The sequence below is a fragment of the Mytilus californianus genome, unplaced genomic scaffold (genome assembly GCF_021869535.1).
Source record: "Mytilus californianus isolate M0D057914Y unplaced genomic scaffold, xbMytCali1.0.p SCAF_2, whole genome shotgun sequence".
Taxonomy (NCBI): domain Eukaryota; kingdom Metazoa; phylum Mollusca; class Bivalvia; order Mytilida; family Mytilidae; genus Mytilus; species Mytilus californianus.
In genome coordinates this window covers 5,464,163-5,486,254 of record NW_026262668.1, presented here as the reverse complement: position 1 = coordinate 5,486,254, position 22,092 = coordinate 5,464,163, and the positions used below count along the sequence as shown (strand labels likewise).

General features: G+C 34.0%; 2 protein-coding genes across 2 annotated transcripts in view; one reads left to right on the top strand and one right to left on the bottom strand.

Annotated features, from left to right (window-relative positions):
* The window catches only part of LOC127729144 (ras-specific guanine nucleotide-releasing factor RalGPS2-like), a 65,768-nt gene extending 56,607 nt beyond the window's left edge, over window positions 1-9,161 (bottom strand). The window contains exon 1 of the mRNA XM_052236799.1: window positions 8,678-9,161. Within this exon, the coding sequence (XP_052092759.1) occupies window positions 8,678-8,773 (96 nt within the window). The 5' untranslated portion in view covers window positions 8,774-9,161. The remainder of the gene's footprint in view (window positions 1-8,677) is intronic.
* On the top strand, window positions 22-13,477 carry LOC127729149 (tRNA 2'-phosphotransferase 1-like). Its single transcript, XM_052236815.1, has 7 exons — window positions 22-318; window positions 2,474-2,637; window positions 8,145-8,243; window positions 10,061-10,124; window positions 11,197-11,253; window positions 11,806-11,913; window positions 13,319-13,477. Exons 1-7 carry the CDS (start codon window positions 243-245, stop codon window positions 13,336-13,338), a joined length of 588 nt encoding a protein of 195 aa, XP_052092775.1. The 5' UTR covers window positions 22-242; the 3' UTR covers window positions 13,339-13,477.
* The last annotated feature ends 8,615 nt before the right edge of the window (window positions 13,478-22,092 follow it).

Genomic DNA, 22,092 nt, shown 5'->3' with positions numbered 1-22,092 from the left:
ACTTTCATTTTCGTTTTGTTTGAAGTGTCATTTTCCGTTAACTACCAATTCAAAGGGACATTGCCCAAACCGTTTCGCTGTTCTACCTAATTTCGGTTTCTTTTCGTAATAATATCAAGTTTGGAAAATTTTAATCTTGGAGATATTATACGTTAATTTTCATTCGATTTTAGTGAGAGTATTTCTTTGGAAAAACGAAACTAGAGATAATTCACGAACACAATGTGATTAGATCTTACGGTATGGCTAATGTGCAGTTGTCTAAAGCTCTCGTCAAATTGTTAAGACATGATGCCAGAGGGTTGCACCTCACGAAGGGTGAGTTATAGTCATTTTATTTGAAGAACAGTTAAATTCCTAGCAACGTTTGTCGTTTTGGTTATCTCCCTTAGGACAGCATTTAGTAGCTTTTTTTTTATCCTTTCAAGAGTCGATTACTACATGTAAACACGAGGTGCATTGCTGACATTGAAATAATAAAAGGAAAACAAATATTCAAGATATACATGTCAATTGTAATAGCTGATGTGCAAACCATTTTATTTTTGCTTTTGTGCTTTTATCTCACAAGTGCATGTTTCAGTGTGTGTTTAACTTGTAAGATGCTTTTAAGAACTTTTGTGCTGCATGTTTATATACTGATATGAGCTCTTGCTTTATATGTTTAATTTATATGTGCATGACTTGATATGTATGTTTTGTTTTATTTGTTGCTCTGTCGGTTTTAAAAGCTCTTCAGGGCTTATGTTTATACTTGTATTTGCACATACCGACTCTAAATAAAGCTTTATGTCTTATGTCTTATGTCTAGCTGTCACATTATCATTATGATTATATGCTGTACAATGACTGATCATGACTCATGTTTGTCGCTTATATTGTCATATCTAATTATAATTGTTAATTGCAAATGCCCCTTGTGGGACCATGATTGGTATAATAAAATATTTGAATTTGAATTTAACTACCTCCTTGAATATTATTTATCTTTGTTAGCTGTATATCTGTCAGCTGATGCCAAGGTTCTGATCGGCGTTTTTTTTAAACCTTGTACATAACATGCATAAGTTAAGCTTCTAAACATTGCAAAGCTTGTGTGTGTTTAAGTTAAAAAAAAAAATGCAGTTTTCAAAACATCCAGCAAAACAGATACATGTACAAAATAAAAATACCAGATACGGATCCAGCAGTGGCGGATCCAGAAATTTTCATAAAAAGGGGGGCATTGAATACCTAAGAGGGGCAGGCTCCAATCATGCCTCAGTAATTCCCTATATAATCAACCATATATAGGTCAGCCGGGTAAGAAAACGTTATGAGAGAAAAAATTGTGTACACCATCAATACACATACCAATTAAAGCAAGGGGTCTGAGGGGCGTGCCCACCCCAAGAAGCTGAACGATTATAGTAAAATTCTTATTGAAAAAAAAAAGTTTTATAAAATTATTTGTAAGCACATGCTGTAATTCCGTGGTTGTCGTTTGTTACTGTGTATAATATATTTGTTTTTCGTTCATTAATTTGTACATAAATTAGGCCGTTAGTTTTCTGGTTTGACTTGTTTTACATTTTCATTTCGGGGCCTTTTATTTATAGCTGACTATGCAGTAAGGGTTTTGCTCATTGTTGAAGGTCGTATGGTGACCTATAGTTGTTAATTTCTGTGTCATTTGGTCTCTTGTGGAGAGTTGTCTCATTGGCAATCATACCACATTCTTATTTTTATATTTACAACTAATGCTACACTGGTGCTACGCCACTGGACATTAAGTTTTATTAGAATATACTTTGTTTGTACTTATATTCCCTTACCTTTACGATAACGTTACTGGTGATGGGACTATGAACAACAGCAAAATGTTTGTGTAGCTTATTATAGATTCAAAAGATGCCAATCTAATAAGAAAAGATGCATTTGTTTTACTAAAAAAAATGGCCCTGTTTAATTCTTGAAGAATGGATGTTTGCGATACTGTTTGATCAAGAAATTAAGCCCTATTCAAGTCCGAAACCTCTGACTACATTCGCAACCTTGTTCACGACATCGTGTATTTTGAAAATAAAATGTGCTGAAACTGAGAGAAATGCGACACTCTAGAGCATGCATTACATTGGAAATAGCAAACACATCACATAACCACAGGTGCGAGACGATTTAAATATATATATACATGTATATATATATGAATAATTTTCAATTTTCAGTATATACATATATATTTTTTTTAAATCTCGTCTCGCACTTGTGTCCTAAACCACCACCGCCGTAGAGAGAACAGATCAGCGGTAGATCCAATAAGATTATTTGAAGACAAATCAAACATTCTTACATACAAGGTGATAATGTGCATTGTGCTTTTGAAATATTACAAATAATTGTCAATTGCAAATACTATATATTGTGCATCATTTGCATGAATGGGATTATCGGGCCTGGTTCTGTATTTTTCGTTTAATTAATTTCATTGCAGAAGGATATGCAAATGTTGATGACATACTTGAACTCTCATACTTCAATGGTTTTGACGAGGATGACATAGAAAGAATAGTAGATAGGGATAATAAAGGGAGGTTTGCCAAACGAACAAACGGAGGACAACTTCAAGTCAGAGCAACACAAGGACATAGTATTCGGGCAAGCTTTTATCTGTTGGAGATATTTTTTGATTTTCAGAGAGAGCATTTTACAATACTTTATATGCCTTCAATTGTGCATGGTATTTTAAAGACAAAATTTAACGGAGAAGTGGGTTATATACGTTAATAAGACAGCAACAAAACACAATGTTATTCAGTGCTACAATTTTCTAGGATCACAATTTTAATACACTATTGAAAATGTTGCATGTTCTTATAAAAACGTTCGTAACAAATACTGTATTATTCTCTTTATGTGAAAGAAAATCAATTGTTTTACTTCCTATAGAATTATGGTTTTGGTTAAGAATATCATCCTCAGATCCTATTTTTTGCGACAAAAGTCGCGGAAGCGAGACATATCGATTCTGCATTGCGTAGTCGGCATCGTCAATTTAGGTTCAGTGAGGTTTTTTGTCTCGCCTTGACGGAATCAAAAAGCGAGACATAGGTATGCTGTTTCCGGCGTCGGCGGCGGCGTCAACAATGTAATAGTTTGTGATTAGATCAGTTATAATGAAACTGCTAATGTTAAGTCAATGATATTTATTATGCAAATTTAATGGCATTTGCAAGTATTGTTTCCATGAGGATTATATAGCCCCACCCCCTCTGACATCATGGTTCATTGCATTGACTTTGAAACTTTTACATAGTTTACAAGTTTACAAGTTAATATTTGTGTTTAGGTTTGTTTAAAGGGAACAACTTATAATAAGTCAATGGTATTTTGTATGCAGTTGTATTAGCATTGGCACATCTCATTTCCATGGAGATTGTTTAGCCATGTACCTTCAGTCATGGTTCATTATCTTTGAATATTTGCATAACTTACATGTTAAAGTATTGCTATTTTAATTTCAACATTTACATAATCAAAATAACAAAAAGGCGAGACATATCTCTGTGAAAACAGTTTATTTCAACACCAATTACTTAGTCAAATCTCTTTGGAGTCTTACGAAACTTGCAACAGAAGCTTTTTCTTGACAGTATCCAGTCCAGGCGCTTGGGTATATGATACAAATATTTTTTTTTGGATTTTTTTTGTTGTTTATTAAAATATTCAATTTTCTATATTCATACTTCATATCTATCACTACTGCGCATGTCTCACTTAGTTTCGAGTGATTTTACCAACTCTTGAGACAACTCCCATTTTTACTATCCACACTAAGACATTTGTTTCTTAGTGTGGATAGTAAAAATGGGGGTTGTCTCAAGAGTTGGTAAAATCACTCGAAACTAGGTGAGACATGCGTAGTAGTGATAGATATGTAGTATAAATATATAAATTGAATATTTTAATCAACAACAAAAAAATCCCCAAAAAATATTTGTATCATATACCCAAGCGCCTGTGGTATCCAGAGCAAAATTTTTTAAATATTTTTTTTTCATTTTTTCCGTACTTTGAATGCATGATCAAGTGATATTATCTGTAGAAAAATGCAGATTTTTATATGATTCTGTTTTTCTCTTACTGATAAATGAACTTCGATTGTTCTGGAGTTAACATTTAGATACAGACTGGGTTACAATTTATCTTACCTGGCCCGAAGGGCACGTGTGAGCTTTTCCCATTACATGGCAGACATGGCTAAGAATAGAACATAGAGGTAAATGCAATTGTCTATTATTTTAAATACCGCAATAGATCGAGAAAATCTGACAGGGAAAAAAATGTTCAGAATGATATTTCTAATGACAATCGGCATCAAAACTGTCAGATGACTTCTTACAGGAGATTCTGCCCTTATTCGACGAATTTTGCCATTTTTTCCCTTTCATTTTTGCCTATTATCTCGAAATTTATAAAAGATAGACAGAAACTTTAATAACAAAAATGACCGACAAGACAAGATCTACTGATAAGTCAAGTCAACTAGTCGATTCCTTAGTTATTGTCCTTGTATGACTATTTTCCCCAATTTTTGCATTTTTGACTATTATCTTGAAAACAATAGTAGATGGATAGAATTTAAAAAAATTTAAAATGATAAGATCTATAAATACATCAACGTGACTGAAATAGTCAGTTAGTTCTTAATAGAGGTATTCCCCTACAATGCATGATGATTTTTGGAAAATGACGCTGTCAAAGCGTCAATTTTACTATACCGTTGACCAGATTTCATTTTATCGCTTCCGGTCGCTTCCAAGCCGCCTTCCGAACTCGGTTCCGTATTTTACATAACTATGTCCTGTACAGAATTTCATTCTTAACCTGTCAATATGTTTATTGTTATTAAATGGTATTTTGAGCTATCCCGTTGGTATATTTTTCATATTTATATAAGCTTTCGCTTTTTTGTGCATGACTTTCCATCCGTAAAAAAAATCAGAATATAAATAGATCCGTATTGTTATGGTTTTGGACTTTTTACATACCAATGATAACAAATCGCTATCGCTAGAAAATAGTTTTTGAAAGAATGTTTACCTTTCTTGTCAGCTGAACTTTGAAATCATTCAAAAAATAATAATCGGAATCATCTTGAAATCATACGAAAGATAATGGTCTTTATCAAGATTTAAGGAGTTTTTAAGAATCATCGGCGAAAATTAGTAATACGGTTATATCCACGCGGTGCGTATGTATTTGTAAGTTACTGCTGCAGACATAATATAGGTCAAATATCGCAGGGGCCAGTTCCATTAAAGAATACAATGGCGATAATTGTAGAAGTTTTTCTGTCAAAAAGACTTTATTTCTTTCTGGATTTCTTCACTTTAAAAAGAATTATAAGATGCAGAATCTTTATGAAAGGAGTAGGCAGTGCTTAATGAATCATATCAAAAGTATTTAAGGAAAGTTTCACCCTTTCTCTGACAACGTGGTCTAGTCCATTTTTGAAACATTACGATTATTTCATTACTTTTTCGAGTTAACAACTAAACTATTGAACCTGTATTGTTTTGAGAAAAGCATTCCCGTTGTCCAGGTGTTTATTACAAGCCCATATTTTACTTTTTTTTAAATCGGATACGAAAATTTCTTGAAAATAAATAAAAAGTATTGAGATTTGCCATCCACTTTTCGCAGCACTGCACAGAACATTAAAATACAGAATAAACATGGAATTTATTAAAAATTTCAAGCACAAGAAATTATGCAAATTCCATAATTGAAAATAATTCCTAGTTGAAATAATCGCCTGTTCATATTTATCTTGGAATATGATCAAATGTGTTAGCCTATTTTAAACATGCCTTTAATAACATTTCAGTACTTATGGAAAGAGTATTCCATTTCTTCCTTTGATATTTAAGGATATACCATTTTTAATTGCAAAATTGTAATTTGATAAATGTAAATGAAAATTAATGAAGAAATTCCAATTTTGTCATTGTAAACCTTCTTAAATATGTGTATAAGTAAATTATGAAGTTGTAAAGGATATATAACTAGTTTATAAGTCAAACAACTGAAAGTGAGAAAAAAAGATATACCTACTGTGCTACATTGGGGGACGGGTGGTAATACAATCAAATTATTTAAGTTATCTAGGCATTTTAATTTTTAAAGTTTAACTAATATTTGAAATGTCACTTGTTTGCATTTCAGTTAATGCACATGGCAGATGTATAAAAAATCCAGGTCTTTGTCTATTCAATAAAATAAAACTAACATGGTAGTTATAAATAAATGTAGCATCAAGTCACAAAATGAAACTTAAGGTGAATCAATCCTAAATCGGGCACTAATACCACAGCGCTATAAAAAATCCTGGGGAGAACACTGGATTGTATTGCTTTCAGAGTGATATAAAACACCTTGCCTAAGAAAAAGGTCTAGATAGGTCCTTAAAAAATATGAGGCTATAATGATGTAAAGTGACTTATAACTGCCAACAGCCACATTATTTAGACTCTGGTGGATAGCTAGCTAGTTATCAGAATTATTTGAAATAAATGACATACAAACATTAAATCATTTGAAAAAAAAGATAGTTCTGCAATAATTTATGTTGTCATTTAAAGATTTCTGTTTATATATATATACATATCAACAATGAAATTTTGTTGTATAAATGGTGTCACTATATTTGTAATTGTAAAACTAGTATAACAATACTATTGTCTAAATCTACTGAATTTGATCATCCTTTAAGTAACAGAAATAACAATGTCACTAGGTCACTTGTAACTTATCTCTTAAATAAGGACTATGTGGGGTATAAGAGCTTGCTTACTGCAGGCTCTTTGTCATCATTTTGTTAAATAATTCTATAAAGAAGGGGATAGTCTGATAATGTATCCTTGACTAAGAATAATGAAATTGCAAGAAACAAATTCACATATTACTTTGAATATTGTAGATCGCTCAGGTAGTCTTGAGCTATTTCTGTATACAAAAGAAACAACCAGTATATAAATATTGTCATGTTACACCACTGTCCCAGGTAAGGGAAGGGTTGGGATCCCGCTAACATGTTTAACCCCACCACATTCTGCATGTATGTGCATGTCTGTCCCAAGTCAGGAGCCTGTAATTCAGTGGTTGTCGTTTGTTGATGTGTTACATATTTGTTTTTCGTTCATTTTTTTGTACGTAAATTAGGCCGTTAGTTTTCTCATTTGAATTGTTTTACATTTGTCATTTCGGGGCCTTTTATAGCTGACTATGCGGTATGGGCTTTGCTCATTGTTGAAGGCCTTACGGTGACCTTTAGTTGTTAATTTCTGTGTCATTTGGTCTCTTGTGGAGAGTTGTCTCATTGGCAATCAGACCACATCTTCTTCTTTATATTCACTTCACACATATATACATATATCTTGACAAACAAATAAAAAAGTCATAGACATTGAAAACAATTCATTTCTATTCTATTGTCAGTCAGCATACCTACCATGAACTGAAAAGTCTCTTAAGGGGATTCAGTAGGTAAATTATGTGAAAATCAAGACTTGCATCAAAAATATCCCAATATTAGAGACAATGGCGTCATTTTTCCTCAGAACTTTCAGCTCTTTGATTACTAAAAAGTGGTCAGTGTTGAATATGTAGGTGAGCGACACAGACTCTTTAGAGCCTCTAGTTTAGATATCAATGAGTTTATCAAACCATCAAATAGTTTTATGAAACGTGTCGTGAAGCTATTAAATTATTTCAGGCAAAATTTTGAAAACAACTTTGTTTTTCGTATTTTGCTGACAGATGGAATTAGTTTTCTTGCAGTTAACATTTACAGTGTCTGCATGCATGGGGTTCATTTTTGTCATCAATAACTATGTTCATGGAATGTCCTGAAACATGGACAGAAGCTTCTTCATGACATGATCAAGAACTAGTAACTGATGAAAAAGTTCAAATTTTTCTTTTATTCTTCCCTATTTTATAAATGGCCTGATAAAAGGACTTAGTTTTTGGCAGTCAACATTACGCTTTTACACTGACGGCAGTAATCGCAGGCGAGCGGTGACACATTGTTCCGTGGAACCGTCCCCGATTTTTTTTTGTAAATACTAAAAATTGCCAAAATTTCAATTTTTTTCTCGCAGCTTTCTGATCCAGAGTTAGAGCCAATTACTCATTCTAGTCAAGCAAGGGTCGTTCTTCATGGAACCAGGCGACGAAATTTTGACAGTATTCGGCAAACTGTGAGTATTTGGGAGTTAAGATTGATCAACTATGATACCATTGCTTTGCAGAAATCTACGCCATTTGTTCTGACATTTAATAGAGGCATGTGAAGTGCTACGTCTATCAGTTACGGAAAAGAAGGTACCGATGTGATGTAGTAATTTATAACACAAACACCCTTCGTGCACTTGGCAAAATCCTAGTCAAAGAACTGCGCTTTTATTGCAATTCTTAATCTCAAAGTCTCGGTGACGCCTTCATCAGGGAGCAAAAGCTCACACCACATTATCGAGTAGATTGAATTCCAGTTGAAACCATCGATTGTAGCAAAATGTCGCGTTATACTATGTGATGACTATGAGCTTGAATTAACTTGAAGTGACCTTTATATACATTTACTGAGATAGAGAATTAATGTTGCTGTAATACAATAGTATGTAAATTCACTCACTAGAAGATGTACTGGACTGTCCGAGGGAGTGTGAGACAGCAAGCCATCCCATGATGCACTCTTCTTTTGTGTTATTTTATTGAATAACGATCTCATCTCTCCTCATTCTTTCGCCTGCTTGTTGATTTGTTGTCATTTATAAATAATTTCAGGAAATGACACTTATAAAGTAAAGTGTACTTACGTGTGCCAGATATCAGTTTTATAATATATACTACAACTTACAATCAAGTAGACAAGCATGAATATTAGTTTATTTGGGTACATCCATGCACTATGCACTCTGAACAACGAGAAGGGTGCACGGTCCAAAATGTTGGAAGGATAGTAAACACAATAAAAGACAAATAAAAGAAAAACATATAGTAGCACGCAGCTGAAGGTAAACTTGTAATTGTTAGATGCATGTGTGCTCATTTACTACTATAGATGTACTACGTATAACAGGGTACTAGGGAACCTCTTCACACAAACTTACTTTTCATTTTACAATATCGTGACTTTTCATACTGTTCAGGTAACTATAAATCTACTACGAAGTACAACTGCTGATATTAAGTGCAAGCCTTATTTTTGCACATGTGCTATACCCGCGTATCATCTATATAGTACTGATTTCTATTGTACATACATTGTATGTATGTTTTTATTCCACTGATTTACTCAAATATCTAGTTAAGGATGGTCATGTGACTGTACCAAGTGCGGGACCTCGTCATTGGTTGTCTGGAGTCGTATATATCTTAATGGTTTTGGTTTGTGTTCGAGGGTTGTTTTTTTGGAAGGAGGATTGTTTTATTTGTTTTTGTTTTTTTTAAGGTTTCCGTTTAATTTATTTACCACGTACTTAGATTTTTACCGCAAAATAATTAATGGTTGTTGCAGTAGTCCCATATGTAGTCCATTAGATTTCTATGGGGTATAGTCGGTGGAACATACTAGATATTTCTCGAATTACCAGACACGCAGAAAAGAAAGACCTACCATTTCTAACTCAGGATGAGGGTAACTTCAAAATAGGATGGTTAGGTCGGTGGGTTTTTTTCGGCCATGTTTTGATGTTCTTCAAAATTGCCTGATTCTTTCAAAGACTGGCACTTTAAAAGTCGTATTTATTTCTTAGTTTCTCGTTTTTTTTTTCTCTCCTTTCTTTACCCCTTTTTTAGTGCGTATGTGTTGGGCGGTTGATAGACACATAATCAATCTTTATATTGAAATACAGATTCTGTTTACACGCTTCTCCTAGAATCGAAGTGTGGACACAGGGTCTGTAATTCAATTAGATTGGCAACAAATTAGTCCACATATTATGTCGCCTACACTTTTGGATAATTTTGTTATTCATAATCGTTAGACTTTCTCTATATACATATTATTTTACAGGGTATAAGTCGCATGAACAGAGATCATATTCATTTCGCTCCCGCTGAACATGGTGCTATGAGTGGTATGTATTTTAAAACGAGAGAGAAATGTTCACAAGAATAATTGTTTCTTTAAAAGGAAGAAAGATGCGTGACTTTTAAGTAAAGCCATGCGAAGACATGAATTACTTCAATATGTTTTTTTAATATCGGATGCGTGCAAGCTTTTAACTCCGATTTGCAATCATGTAGGAACATCGAATACGTTATGGTAAGTACGTGATCTCTATTCCCTTAAGGAGGCCTTGGTGGTTAATTGGTATAAGAAGTCATACTACTGTATCACTAGCCTGTCAACTGAGGTTGTGAGTACGAGTCCTGCACGTGGCAGGTGCGTTCGACTCCAATCTTTATTGACTAGGATTGTCAGTTTTCCTTCCGAAGGTCGGTGCATGGTTCTCTCCGTGGACTTGACGGGTGTCACTTGTTGATCAGGATCTGCTTACCCTTCCGGAGTACCTCAGATCAACCCCAGTTTTTGGTGGAATTCTTGTTGTTCAGTCTTTAGTTTTTTATGTAGAGGTTCGCGGACTTGTCTTTTCGTCCTCTTGATATCTTCCGCCTTTTCTTTTACTTTAAATGCACTCAAGTAGAAACGCGTTAGAAATGATCTTATAATGTGTTTTCATTCGGCATCAATTGCCTCACCAAGCTGTCAGAGACGATGGAAAGTCAAATTGTATATTTTGTTTTGTATCTGCCTTGGTATAAAAAAAAATCACACAAATGTGAATGTATATCAAATGTAGATGTAAAAGAACTTAGAAACAGAATAATTTCCGGTCGTAATGGAACGGGATTATCAATTCGCGAGCACATTTAATGTTCATCTTGGGAAATAAATCTAATACGGGTTTGTCATTTTTATTATTGAAGGCACGCTCTCTCTCTCTCTCTCTCTCTCTCCATATTGTTTTCAAGGGCCTTGAATTTATATTGATGTCTCCATCCCATTTTCATTTTTCATATACCTTTCCATCTTCATTTTCTTGTACACCGTCCTAGTCAAGGAATTTAAGAGAAAATTTTCATGATTTCTAGAGAATACGTTTTACTTAATCTAAATTATTTTTGAAAAATGCTTGCCCATTTTAGGTATGCCTGTTAAGTGTGATATGGCCATTGAAATAGACATCGGGAAAGCTCTGAGAGGTATGCTTAATTTATTTGGTTTCACACTATCTTGGAGAATTACATATTATTCTGTACAACCTTATATTTGCTCCAAATTAAAAATAGATGAATATATAAAACACATCAACGATAAATAAAATTTGAAGAAAAAGGAACGGGCCAAAAAAAAAAAAAAACGATCTCGCTTTCGACAATCCATAAAATCAAGACCTTATGCAAAACGTGCCTTTTACAAGTTGTAGGAAATCCTGTATGCCGGTGGAATTCATTTCCGTGTAGTTCTTTGAAGCTATGTTCAAGCAAATCGCTGTCTGGAATGCTTTGACTATATATTGATGTCATTCTTTCTTAATACAATTATGACATTGAAAAGTTGATAGCCAGTCTTTGAATGCGGGATAGCACAAATTCTCAATAGTTATTAAAACTGTTTTTATTTTTTTTAAGTCTTCAGAAGTTTTAAGTTAAGTAATAAAACGTTTTGGAATGATTTCATTTTATCAACTTGTACTTTAAAACAATAACAATAATTGAAATATTACCAAAATTTATGTTATTTCAAATCTTTAGATGGAATAAAATTTTACAAGTCTGAGAATGGAGTGATACTTAGTCCTGGAGATAGAAATGGCTGTATCCCAACAAAATATTTTAGTAGAGCCTATGATCTCAAGACAAGTAAGTTATCATGGCCAGGACAAAAGTTCTTGTCACAAATCTTAAATCAAACATTAACTATGGTGAATTGCCATGTCTTGAATATTCATATGATACTGATTTGAAGAACAGTTTTTTTTTGTCTAAGCAACTCATCAAAGATACCAGGCTTAAATATTTGTATGGCAGACGCATGCTACGTCTAAAAGACTCATCATTGACGCTCGAATCAAAAAAGTTTAAAGGCTAAATAAAGAACGAAATTGGAGAGCATGGGGGACCCAAAATTCCGAAAGGTTTCGCCAAATACAGCTAAGGTAATGTATTCCTGGGATTGATAATCCTTGGTATTGCGAACAATTCAAAGTTCTGTAAAAAGTCAATACTCAAATGAGGCAAACATTGTATCTTATTATATAACCCTCTAAACAAAAAAAAAGGCCTGTATAGTGACATTGTGCCTGTTCGTCTCGCCGTCAGTTCAACATTTGACTCATTTGTTCGTTTCTCCTCCCGCAATATGAACCTTGTAACTCACTCTAAATTACTGACTGGATTTTCTTGAAGCTTTCAGAAAGCTGTTAAGCATTGTCTGATGCAGATCCAGGAGTTTGAAAAAGGGTGCCCCAAATAGGCAACTTTAGGAGCAGACAATGACAAAATTCTATGCATTAACCATATAATTATGTAGCTCCATAAGGAGGGTAGGCCCGCTGCCCCCTAAATCTGCCTCTAATTGTGCACTTCTAGATTAATGTTTGGTCTGATATACCTTTTGTCCCAAACATGTACTTACCCATATTTGCAAACATGCCAAATGGAAGAAGGCGTTATGTAGCCAAAAACTCGTCGCAAACAACGGAGTGGATTTCAATGTGACGTGCAATGTACTTTGTATAACATGTTTAACATTATTGTACATATTTAACTTTTATTTTTTGTTTATCAAACTTATTTTTTTGGGTTTCCGATGTTATATCTGTAAGCATAATAAATGATGTAATTTGCAGTCTTTAATCAGCTTTTCAACGCTTGATTTCTCAAGTATACTTTTGAATTTTTGCAAATCCAATTTTATTTTTTATCAGATGGATATTTTTAGGTTTCCCATAGCAAATGATTGACTTTCATTTGAATATTTGGGATTTTTTTTTTTATTCAAAAGTTACGACGAATTTACTACGGGTAACATTTATATATATAATAGAATGAAACAGATCACTGTATAACATGTGCAATATTGCAGTCAATTTTGGTAATATGAATAAAAAGAAATAAAACAGCAATAAAAAAGACACAAAAAAATCCTAAAGCCATCTGTAGGTCAATCTGCGTGTGATTTAGAGAGAAAGTCATGGTTATAGTCATAATATAATGTTCTGAGTCAAATAACTGACACTTTAATATTAGCACACTTTCGTTTCAGGGCAGACGATTGAGTTCTGAAGCAGACTGCATGCAGATAGGAGATATGTTAATCTTTAACATCGATAATTTCATTTTAACCTTTTATACATTGTATTAGGTTTATAATTAATTGATATGTGATTTGTTTTATTTTCATTAAATTTTATTTCTTGTCCAATTGATGGATTAATTGTTGGTATTTAACGCCACTTTCAGCACTAATGGCTATATCGGGGCGGTAAGTTTTTATAGGAGGAAGCCGGTGGGAACTACCGACCTTTGTCAGGGAAACAGACAATTCTAGTCAATTAAGATTGGAGTCTAACTGATACAGTAGATGCACTACGTAGACCACTCGATCACTGAAGGCCCCTTCACGCTTGTTAAATTGATAATTTAGGTAGAGTAGTTACAATTTTATTTCTTCAATCTCTTACAACAGATAATAACAGGGGAGAGTACCAAATCAACTGAAAACAAATTCAAAATCTTAATCCCGAGAACAGTACACCCGACACGAAGTCTACCGAAAGGGTAGGACAGTACATCCGACACGAAGTCTATCTAAAGGGTAGGACAGTACACCCGACACGAAGTCTATCTAAAGGGTAGGACAGTACACCCGACACGAAGTCTATCTAAAGGGTAGGACAGTACACCCGACACGAAGTCTATCTAAAGGGTAGGACAGTACACCCGACACGGAGTCTAAAGGGTAGGACAGTACACCCGACACGAAGTCTATCTAAAGGATAGGACAGTACACCCGACACGAAGTCTATCTAAAGGGTAGGACAGTACACCCGACACGAAGTCTATCTAAAGGGTAGGACAGTACACCCGACACGAAGTCTATTTAAAGGGCAGGACAGTACACCCGACACGAAGTCTATCTAAAGGGTAGGACAGTACACCTGACACGAAGTCTACCTAAAGGGTAGGACAGTACACCCGACACGAAGTCTATCTAAAGGGTAGGACAGTACACCCGACACGAAGTCTATCTAAAGGGTAGGACAGTACACCCGACACGAAGTCTATCTAAAGGGTAGGACAGTACACCCGACACGAAGTCTATCTAAAGGGTAGGACAGTACACCCGACACGAAGTCTATCTAAAGGGTAGGACAGTACACCCGACACGACGTCTATCTAAAGGGTAGGACAGTACACCTGACACGAAGTCTATCTAAAGGGTAGGACAGTACACCCGACACGGAGTCTAAAGGGTAGGACAGTACACCCGACACGAAGTCTATCTAAAGGGTAGGACAGTACACCCGACACGAAGTATATCTAAAGGGTTTTACTAACACCATGGTAATGAACAAACCTTATGTATGAGTCTATCTACCGATGTAATTGGCAAAATGTCAAGATAATAAATAACCGCCAAATACCACAGGTACATTTCTCTGATTTTTTTATATAGATGTACTTAGGTAACAAAAAAATCAGCGACAAGTATCGGTGTAAATATAAAAAAATGTGGTATGATTGCCAATGAGACAACTCCTCACAAGAGACCAAATGACACAGAAATTAACAACTATATAGGTCACCGTACGGTCTTCAACAATGAGCAAAGCCCATACCGCAAAGTCAGCTATAAAAGGCCCCGAAATGACAAATGTAAAACAATTCAAACGAGAAAACTAACGGCCTAATTTATGTACAAAATAATGAACGAAAAACAATTATGTAACACAGCAACATACGACAACCACTGAATTACAGGCTCCTGGCTTGGGACAGGCACATACAGAATGTGGCGGGGGTAAGCATGTTAGCGGGCGCCCATCCCTCCCCATAACCTGGGACAGTGGTGTAACAGTACAACTTAGGAACAAACTATAAAAATCAGTTGAAAAAGGCTTAACTCATCAGATGGATACAGATAGAAATACATCTAACAAAAACACAGAGTAGACGTGACCGGGTACTTGTACTTCACAACAACAAAAAGACACAGACCTGAGAGTACTCGCAGTTACTGACAGCTAGTTCAAAGCCAATAACAACTAATAAAAAAATCATGCATCTAAGAATAAATTATCAATCAGTACAAATCCAACATCCAATGGATTAAGTGTAAAGACGCCATAAACAGTCGGAGAAAAACACGACCTTGTGAAATGCCAAGATACAGGTATCGACAGATTGTAGAGCAATGACTATGCATATGTATATAACAATAATATTTAGTTTCACTTTGCTTTTAATTTACTGATAACAAAATCAATATTAATACCAATAAACACAATATTCAAAGATCTAATTACAGTGTTGAATTGGTAACCTTTTGGAATAAGTTTATTTAAAGGATCGGTAAGTTTACCAGGATCTTTTCTAAAATTCCGGGCACGGTAAACAACATCTCCGTAAAAATGAGGATGTGCTATCCTGTTTGAAATAAGTTTTCCACAGGTACAACCAAACTTCAAAACCAAATCTTTATATCTATGGAAGAATTTAGTAAAGGTTTTAAGTAATTGGTGGTGACAAAATCCCTGACTTAATAATTTACCAGTAATACATAGATTACGTTCATTAAAATCCGAAACGTCACAACAGACACGGGCATAGCGAACGAGTTGTGATATATAAACACCGTAAGATGGTACCAAAGGAACATCACCATCCAAAAAAGGGAAATTAACAATAGGGAACGAAAAATCGTCTCTTTTGTAGTGTGGAATTTCCCGTGTAAAACTGATATATCTAAATCTAGGAAAGGACAGTTATTATCGTTTATATTTGATTTATTTAAAATAAGTTCCTTTGGGTAAATTTCGCCAGTATGTTTAGAAAATTCATGATTAACTAACGAAAAAATATCACCAAGATAACGGTAAGTGTTGTTGAATTTATCAATTAAATGCAATTTAGACGGGTGTTTACTGAGTTTGCTCATAAACTGTGATTCATAACAGTATAAGAACAAGTCTGCTATTAAAGGGGTACAATTAGTGCCCATAGGAATACCTACAACATGTCGATAAACTTTGTTGCCGAAACGTACATAAATACTATCAAGGAGAAAATTCACAGCTTCAATCATCTCATCACACCTCCAGTAAGTATATCTAGCATATTTACCTTTCTCATTAGAGAAGAAGGCTTTAAATGAGTTGCAGCAAATATTTTTGCATTCAGATTTACCAAACGACCCTTTAATTAAATAGGAAAACTTTTGTTTGATAAGATTGTCTGTAAGTGTATTGTAAAGAGTTGAAAAGGCAAAACTGTCAACAGAATTAAAAGGACCATCAAAAGCACGTAATTTATCTAAAACATCAAAAGAATGTTTTACACTCCAAAAATAGTTAATTCTACTATTTTCATATATTTTATTACAACAGTTAATGATAAGTTCTTTGATAGTAGTTAAAGAACTAGTTAAAAGCACTGAAAGATTAGTTGTAGAACACTTACTAGAGACCGAGATGAAACGATATTTTACTGGTTTTTTTTTTGTAGTTTAGGTAACTAATACATAGCAGGGACCTTCAAATATCCAAAAGAGGCCTTAAGCTGTGATGTGGTTATGATATGTTTGTTTACTATATGACTCTCTGTAGAGTGCACGGACTTGAATGTAGATGCATTTAAAATTTCATTCTTAAGAACGTCCGTGTATTATTTACGGCATACCACCACCACATTGTTGGCTGCTTTGTCGGCCGGTACAAACACAAACCGCTTTGAAAGTTCTTGAAGTTTATTTCTTATTCTAGAAATAGGCATATTATGTACTCTTTTATTTATTTCTGAATTATTTTCAAAATGTGATATTCGAATATCCACAACATTTATACATTTATTCAGTAAGTAAGTAAGTAAGTAAGTAAGTAAGTAAGTAAGTAAGTAAGTAAGTAAGTAAATAGTTTATTACAGTGTCACAATCTAATATCATACATAATTTATTATAAATCAGATAAAACAGCATAAAAATATATTAGATTCCTGCCTTAAAAGACATATGAGACACTTGTAGACATATGAGCCACTTTTACTACATGTCCATTAAATGCATACACAATTTGAAAATCGTTTTTCAAAATTTAAAAATTATTTAAAAGTATACAACAATTACTTTTAAAATAAACATTTTTCACTAAAAAGAACAAAAAAAGTAGAAGTGTTTTAAAAAACTTAATATGTTTAATGAATGACTATTATTTATTTTGAATTTATTAAACCATAAAATTAATTTTTGACTCTTCACATTGAAGCGGATTATGTAAAATGTGAAGAGTCAAAAATTAATTTTATGGTTCAATAAATTCAAAATAAATTATTGTCATCCATTGTAAATAAATTTCTATCAAAAATAAGTCTCAAATAGCTTTTTATATTATAATTATATTAACAATAACAACGTACACACATGTTGGCGTATGAATACACAACGTCAGAGTGGGCGTGTCGCCATAAAAATTGACAACATTGAAAATAAAGGTAAAACTTTTAACCAATCAAAAGACAGTAAATACACCAAATTTATTTATTAATAAATAAATAATTAAAAATTTAAACTCTTTAGAATGTTTTTGCTAATACAAATTGAATTTCATCACAGCTCATAATATGATTAAATTTCTCTTCTTCACATGCACTCAAGGTAATAAAAACATCATATGATAGAATGGATGAATGAAAAAGTTCCAGACTCAAGTCCGAATATAAATTACAGTTCATTAAAAAATGTTGTTCAGTTTCAATTGTATTCACATCACAAAATTGACAAAATCTTTCAATCAAAGGTGTAATTGGCCTGGTGTAATGTCCTGTTTCAATGGCGAGTGGTAAAGAGCCACAACGAAAGTTTGATAGAGTTCTACGGTAGTGTCTAAACTTAACGGATTTCAGTTAACTGCTTGGCTGAAGATTATTTTTGTACTGTCTGAACGTTCTAAGTTTATTTCCATTGTCACAGTATCTATCGTTGTACACGTCACTTAACCAATTTTCAGCATCCATACTGTTTAACTTGTCCTTTAAAATACTAACTTTTTGTCGGGTTGTCATATTTTGAGCGTTCATCAAACAAGTAAGTTCCCATTTTTGAACGAATTCCAGTACGCGGGAGTGCCAGGAGCGCTGTTTTGATTTGCTCGATTCATGTATCAGTTTTACTAGCCTATTTTCATCTAAATTAGCAAGTTTAAAATACAGTCTGTCTCAAAACTTCAACGTTTTGTTTAGTCTTTACTGTAGACCATCCCATGTCTCCACGTATAGCTAGATTTGAAGAGTTCTTGAAAGCTCCTAGGTAGTATCGGCACGCTTTGTTTTGAACAGCTTCTAATTGTTTGTGTTCTTATATGCCCCAAATACTCGCTCCATATAATAACACAGGCTGAACAAGACTTTTATATAGTTTTGTAAATATGTCATAGTCCATACTGCCACATGAAATGAACTTTGTATAAAGAGCGGAGAGTGCTCTACTTGCCGATTTCCGTATTTCCCTCACTGTAAATTTCCAATTTAGATGTTCATCAAGCCACAGTCCCAAGTGTCGATATTTACTGCAATATTCAATAGCTGTGTCTCCAAAATGAAAGTCAAAGTTCGATCGAGGGATTGCCGGACAACGAAAATGTACAAATTTTTCTTTTCAAAATTTACACTCAATCTCCACTTTGAAGACCAATTGTTGACTACATTTAACATCAGTTGAAGGGATTCTTCATCGGGTGCTAGTAAAACAATGTCATCAGCGTATAAAAGGATGGACAAAATGTACGACTCATTGATCGGGATAACAAGATTCATGTTGTTTATTTCATCGACAAGATCGTTAACATACACTGAGAATAATGTAGGGGATATTTTGCACTCTTCTTTTACACCCATATTAACGTCAAACATATCGGTCATATAGCCGTTTACTATAACAGCATAGCTTACGTCTACATACAGTGACTGTAATCCTTTCAGAAACTTTCCCTTTATGCACAATGACGTCAGTTTAAACCACACCATCTCTCTTTTTACAGAATCAAAAGTCTTTTGTGTATCAATGAAACATGCAAACGTTGAACGTCTTTCGATTTTTCTATTAGTTATAAGTAGATATAAGAAGATGTGGTATGAGTGCCAATGAGACAACTCTCCATCCAAGTCTTGTTAGAGAGTACAAATGTTCGATGCAACCACGATCTTTTCTAAAGCCGTTTTGTTCATCAGCTAAGATATTATTTTCTTTTAACCAGGTTGATAAACGTCTGTTAAGAATATCTGCATATATCTTACAGGGGATTGACATCAGAGCTATCCCTCGATAACCTTAAGGATCACGATAGTCTTTATCAGGTTTTAATATTGGATTAATGGGGTCATTAATGAGTAAATTATTCCATGTCTCAGGAACAACTCCATTTTCAAATGCGTATTTTATAATCTTGAATAGAATATTCACACATGAATTATTACGAAGAAATTCGGCACATATTTGGTCGAGCCCACCGGCTTTGTTAAGTTTTGCTCGGTATACTGCCTTCTTAACGTCATCGTTCTTAATATATATCATTATTCAAAATTTCTGATTCGTTTACCGAATTATCTGTTATATCATTTTCTAGTTGCTGTTGGACAATACATAGAAATCTTCGTTGTACTCACAATCACTTACATGAAATAAATGTTCATACTTTCGTTTCCATGTATTATATACTGTGTTTACATCTTCACTCACATTACCTTCTGATGGTAATACTTCCATTGGTATTGAAGAACGTCTGTCATTAGCTATTCCTAATCTGCCAATTTTCTTCCAAAAGTCTCTTGTGTTGGTTTCTGGTCGAAAGATTAACTAGCTCTTCCTGTTGGCGCATTTGATAACTTCGTTTTTCTTTCCTAAAAAGTTTATCGAACGTATTTCTCGATGTAAGAAATTGTTCTCGCACACGTTTCTTTTCGTACCACATCCTTTCCATTTCAGCCATATTTTTTCGTGTTCGCAGGTTTTATGCCAAAGTACTTTCAGATTCTCATTCCAGTATGGTTTGTATCTTGATTTTTCTTTTGCCTTCCTGTGTTGGTTATTTGCTTCTGATTTTTCACCTATCTTGGATTTCACTCCATCAGAAATAAGTTCAACAAAACAACCGCAGCATCGACGTCTTGTTTCTCGGTTAAATTATTTTCTATGTTTTAAAATTACTCGCACCACGTCGTCACTTAAAAATTCGTTTCGTATGCTTCAAGATCTCGGTTTACATGGAAGTTTTTGAATAATATTGGAGTAAGACGCTTGCTGTGTTTTGTCTTGTTTATGAGTCGATTTTCTCTTGAATGGAACAGTAAGTACCGAATGGTCAGGTATTTGATTCGAGTCTTGCAATTCTAATTCGTTGGAAATATCATTAAATAATTTTAACATCAAAATCAGTGCACATATGAATGTTTTCATAGGTTGTTATTATGAAGTCTTCAACTGATTTACCTCGTTTTGATATACACGTGAAATCTTGTTTTCCTTTTCTTCCATTTAGCATGCAAATTACAATCGACTAGGAAATCTATTTATAAATCACCGTTGGAATTTGAATTATAATCAATCACCTCTCTTGGTGTTAAATCATCAACTCCTTCAACGAAATCTGAAATGTCTGAGGATCTTGAGTTGAAATCACCAACTATACACATCTGTGCAATGTTCTGATACATATATATCTGATTAGCAAGATCCGCATAAAACTAATCTGGGTCATTCGAGCGGCTTGAGCCTGTTGGTGGTAAATAACATACGCACACACAAAACGTTTCCTGTTCGTTGTAGAAATTCAGCCAAAGAATGCCTTCGGCGCTATTATCTAAAATTGTAACTTTATATTGATCTTCGATACTACTTTTAACAAATATTCCTTCTCCACCTGAGCCACGCTTCGCTTTATGATGCTTAACCAGTCTGTTGTGTCATAGAAGGTATAATCTTCTTTATCAAGTTTGTTATTACCAACTAAAACAGTTCCTCACACACAGAATATATCAAAATTCAGTTGTTCTAGAACGCAATGTCGAAATTTATTATTTTTACTTTCGGTGTGTTGTGACCACCATTCCAACATTACATACACCAGCATTAATTCCTACCTTCTTCTGTATTGGTTATGATTACGTTGGAAGTTTATCACTAGCTTTCCTTGCAAAATTTTGAAGTAGTTCAATTTTCAAATTTCTTGAAGTTTATGGCGCATATTTGAGTTCTGGACCCTGGTCTCGTATGCAACATCACTCTCAGTATACACGTTTCTATATTTTTGCGTTTTCCTGAGTTCCATTTTCTTTTCCATAACTGTTGTTTTGTCCTGTTTAGAATTTAATCTTGCCACCACTACGCCTGGGCGGGGACCATTTAATTGTTTTCTTTCCACATTTTCATCTCTTAACTTAAGTCCATCTCTTATCATTGATATCACATGGTTTTTTAAACAATTATTTGTGGGTGTTTCATTTTTATCATTGGGTAATATTTTAATTATCAAATTTTCCCGTCTTTCAATGGTATCCGAGTTTGTGAATTTTAACGATACATGCGTACGTTTTTTCCACCGATTTCAGGTTGTTTTTCATAGCGTCAAGTTCATTTTTAACTTCGATCTTGATGCTGTTTATTTTATTATCAATTTTCAAATAAAAAACACATCAACTATAAGATTTCAAATAAGGGAAAATTAATGCGAGACTGAATTCGAAAACAGTTCAACCATACAATATTTAGATTCCTGCCATTTGAGATGCCTTTTCTTGTATTGAGTGAATATAAGTTGCTCTTTAAACAAT

Bases quoted from the DNA above. Each gene is read 5' to 3' on its own strand.
- LOC127729149 (XM_052236815.1), top strand. From the start codon at position 243: ATGGCTAATGTGCAGTTGTCTAAAGCTCTCGTCAAATTGTTAAGACAT. The intron at 319-2,473 runs GTGAGTTATAGT...ATTTCATTGCAG, and splicing joins AGGGTTGCACCTCACGAAGG to AAGGATATGCAAATGTTGAT. The intron at 10,125-11,196 runs GTATGTATTTTA...TGCCCATTTTAG, and splicing joins TGAACATGGTGCTATGAGTG to GTATGCCTGTTAAGTGTGAT.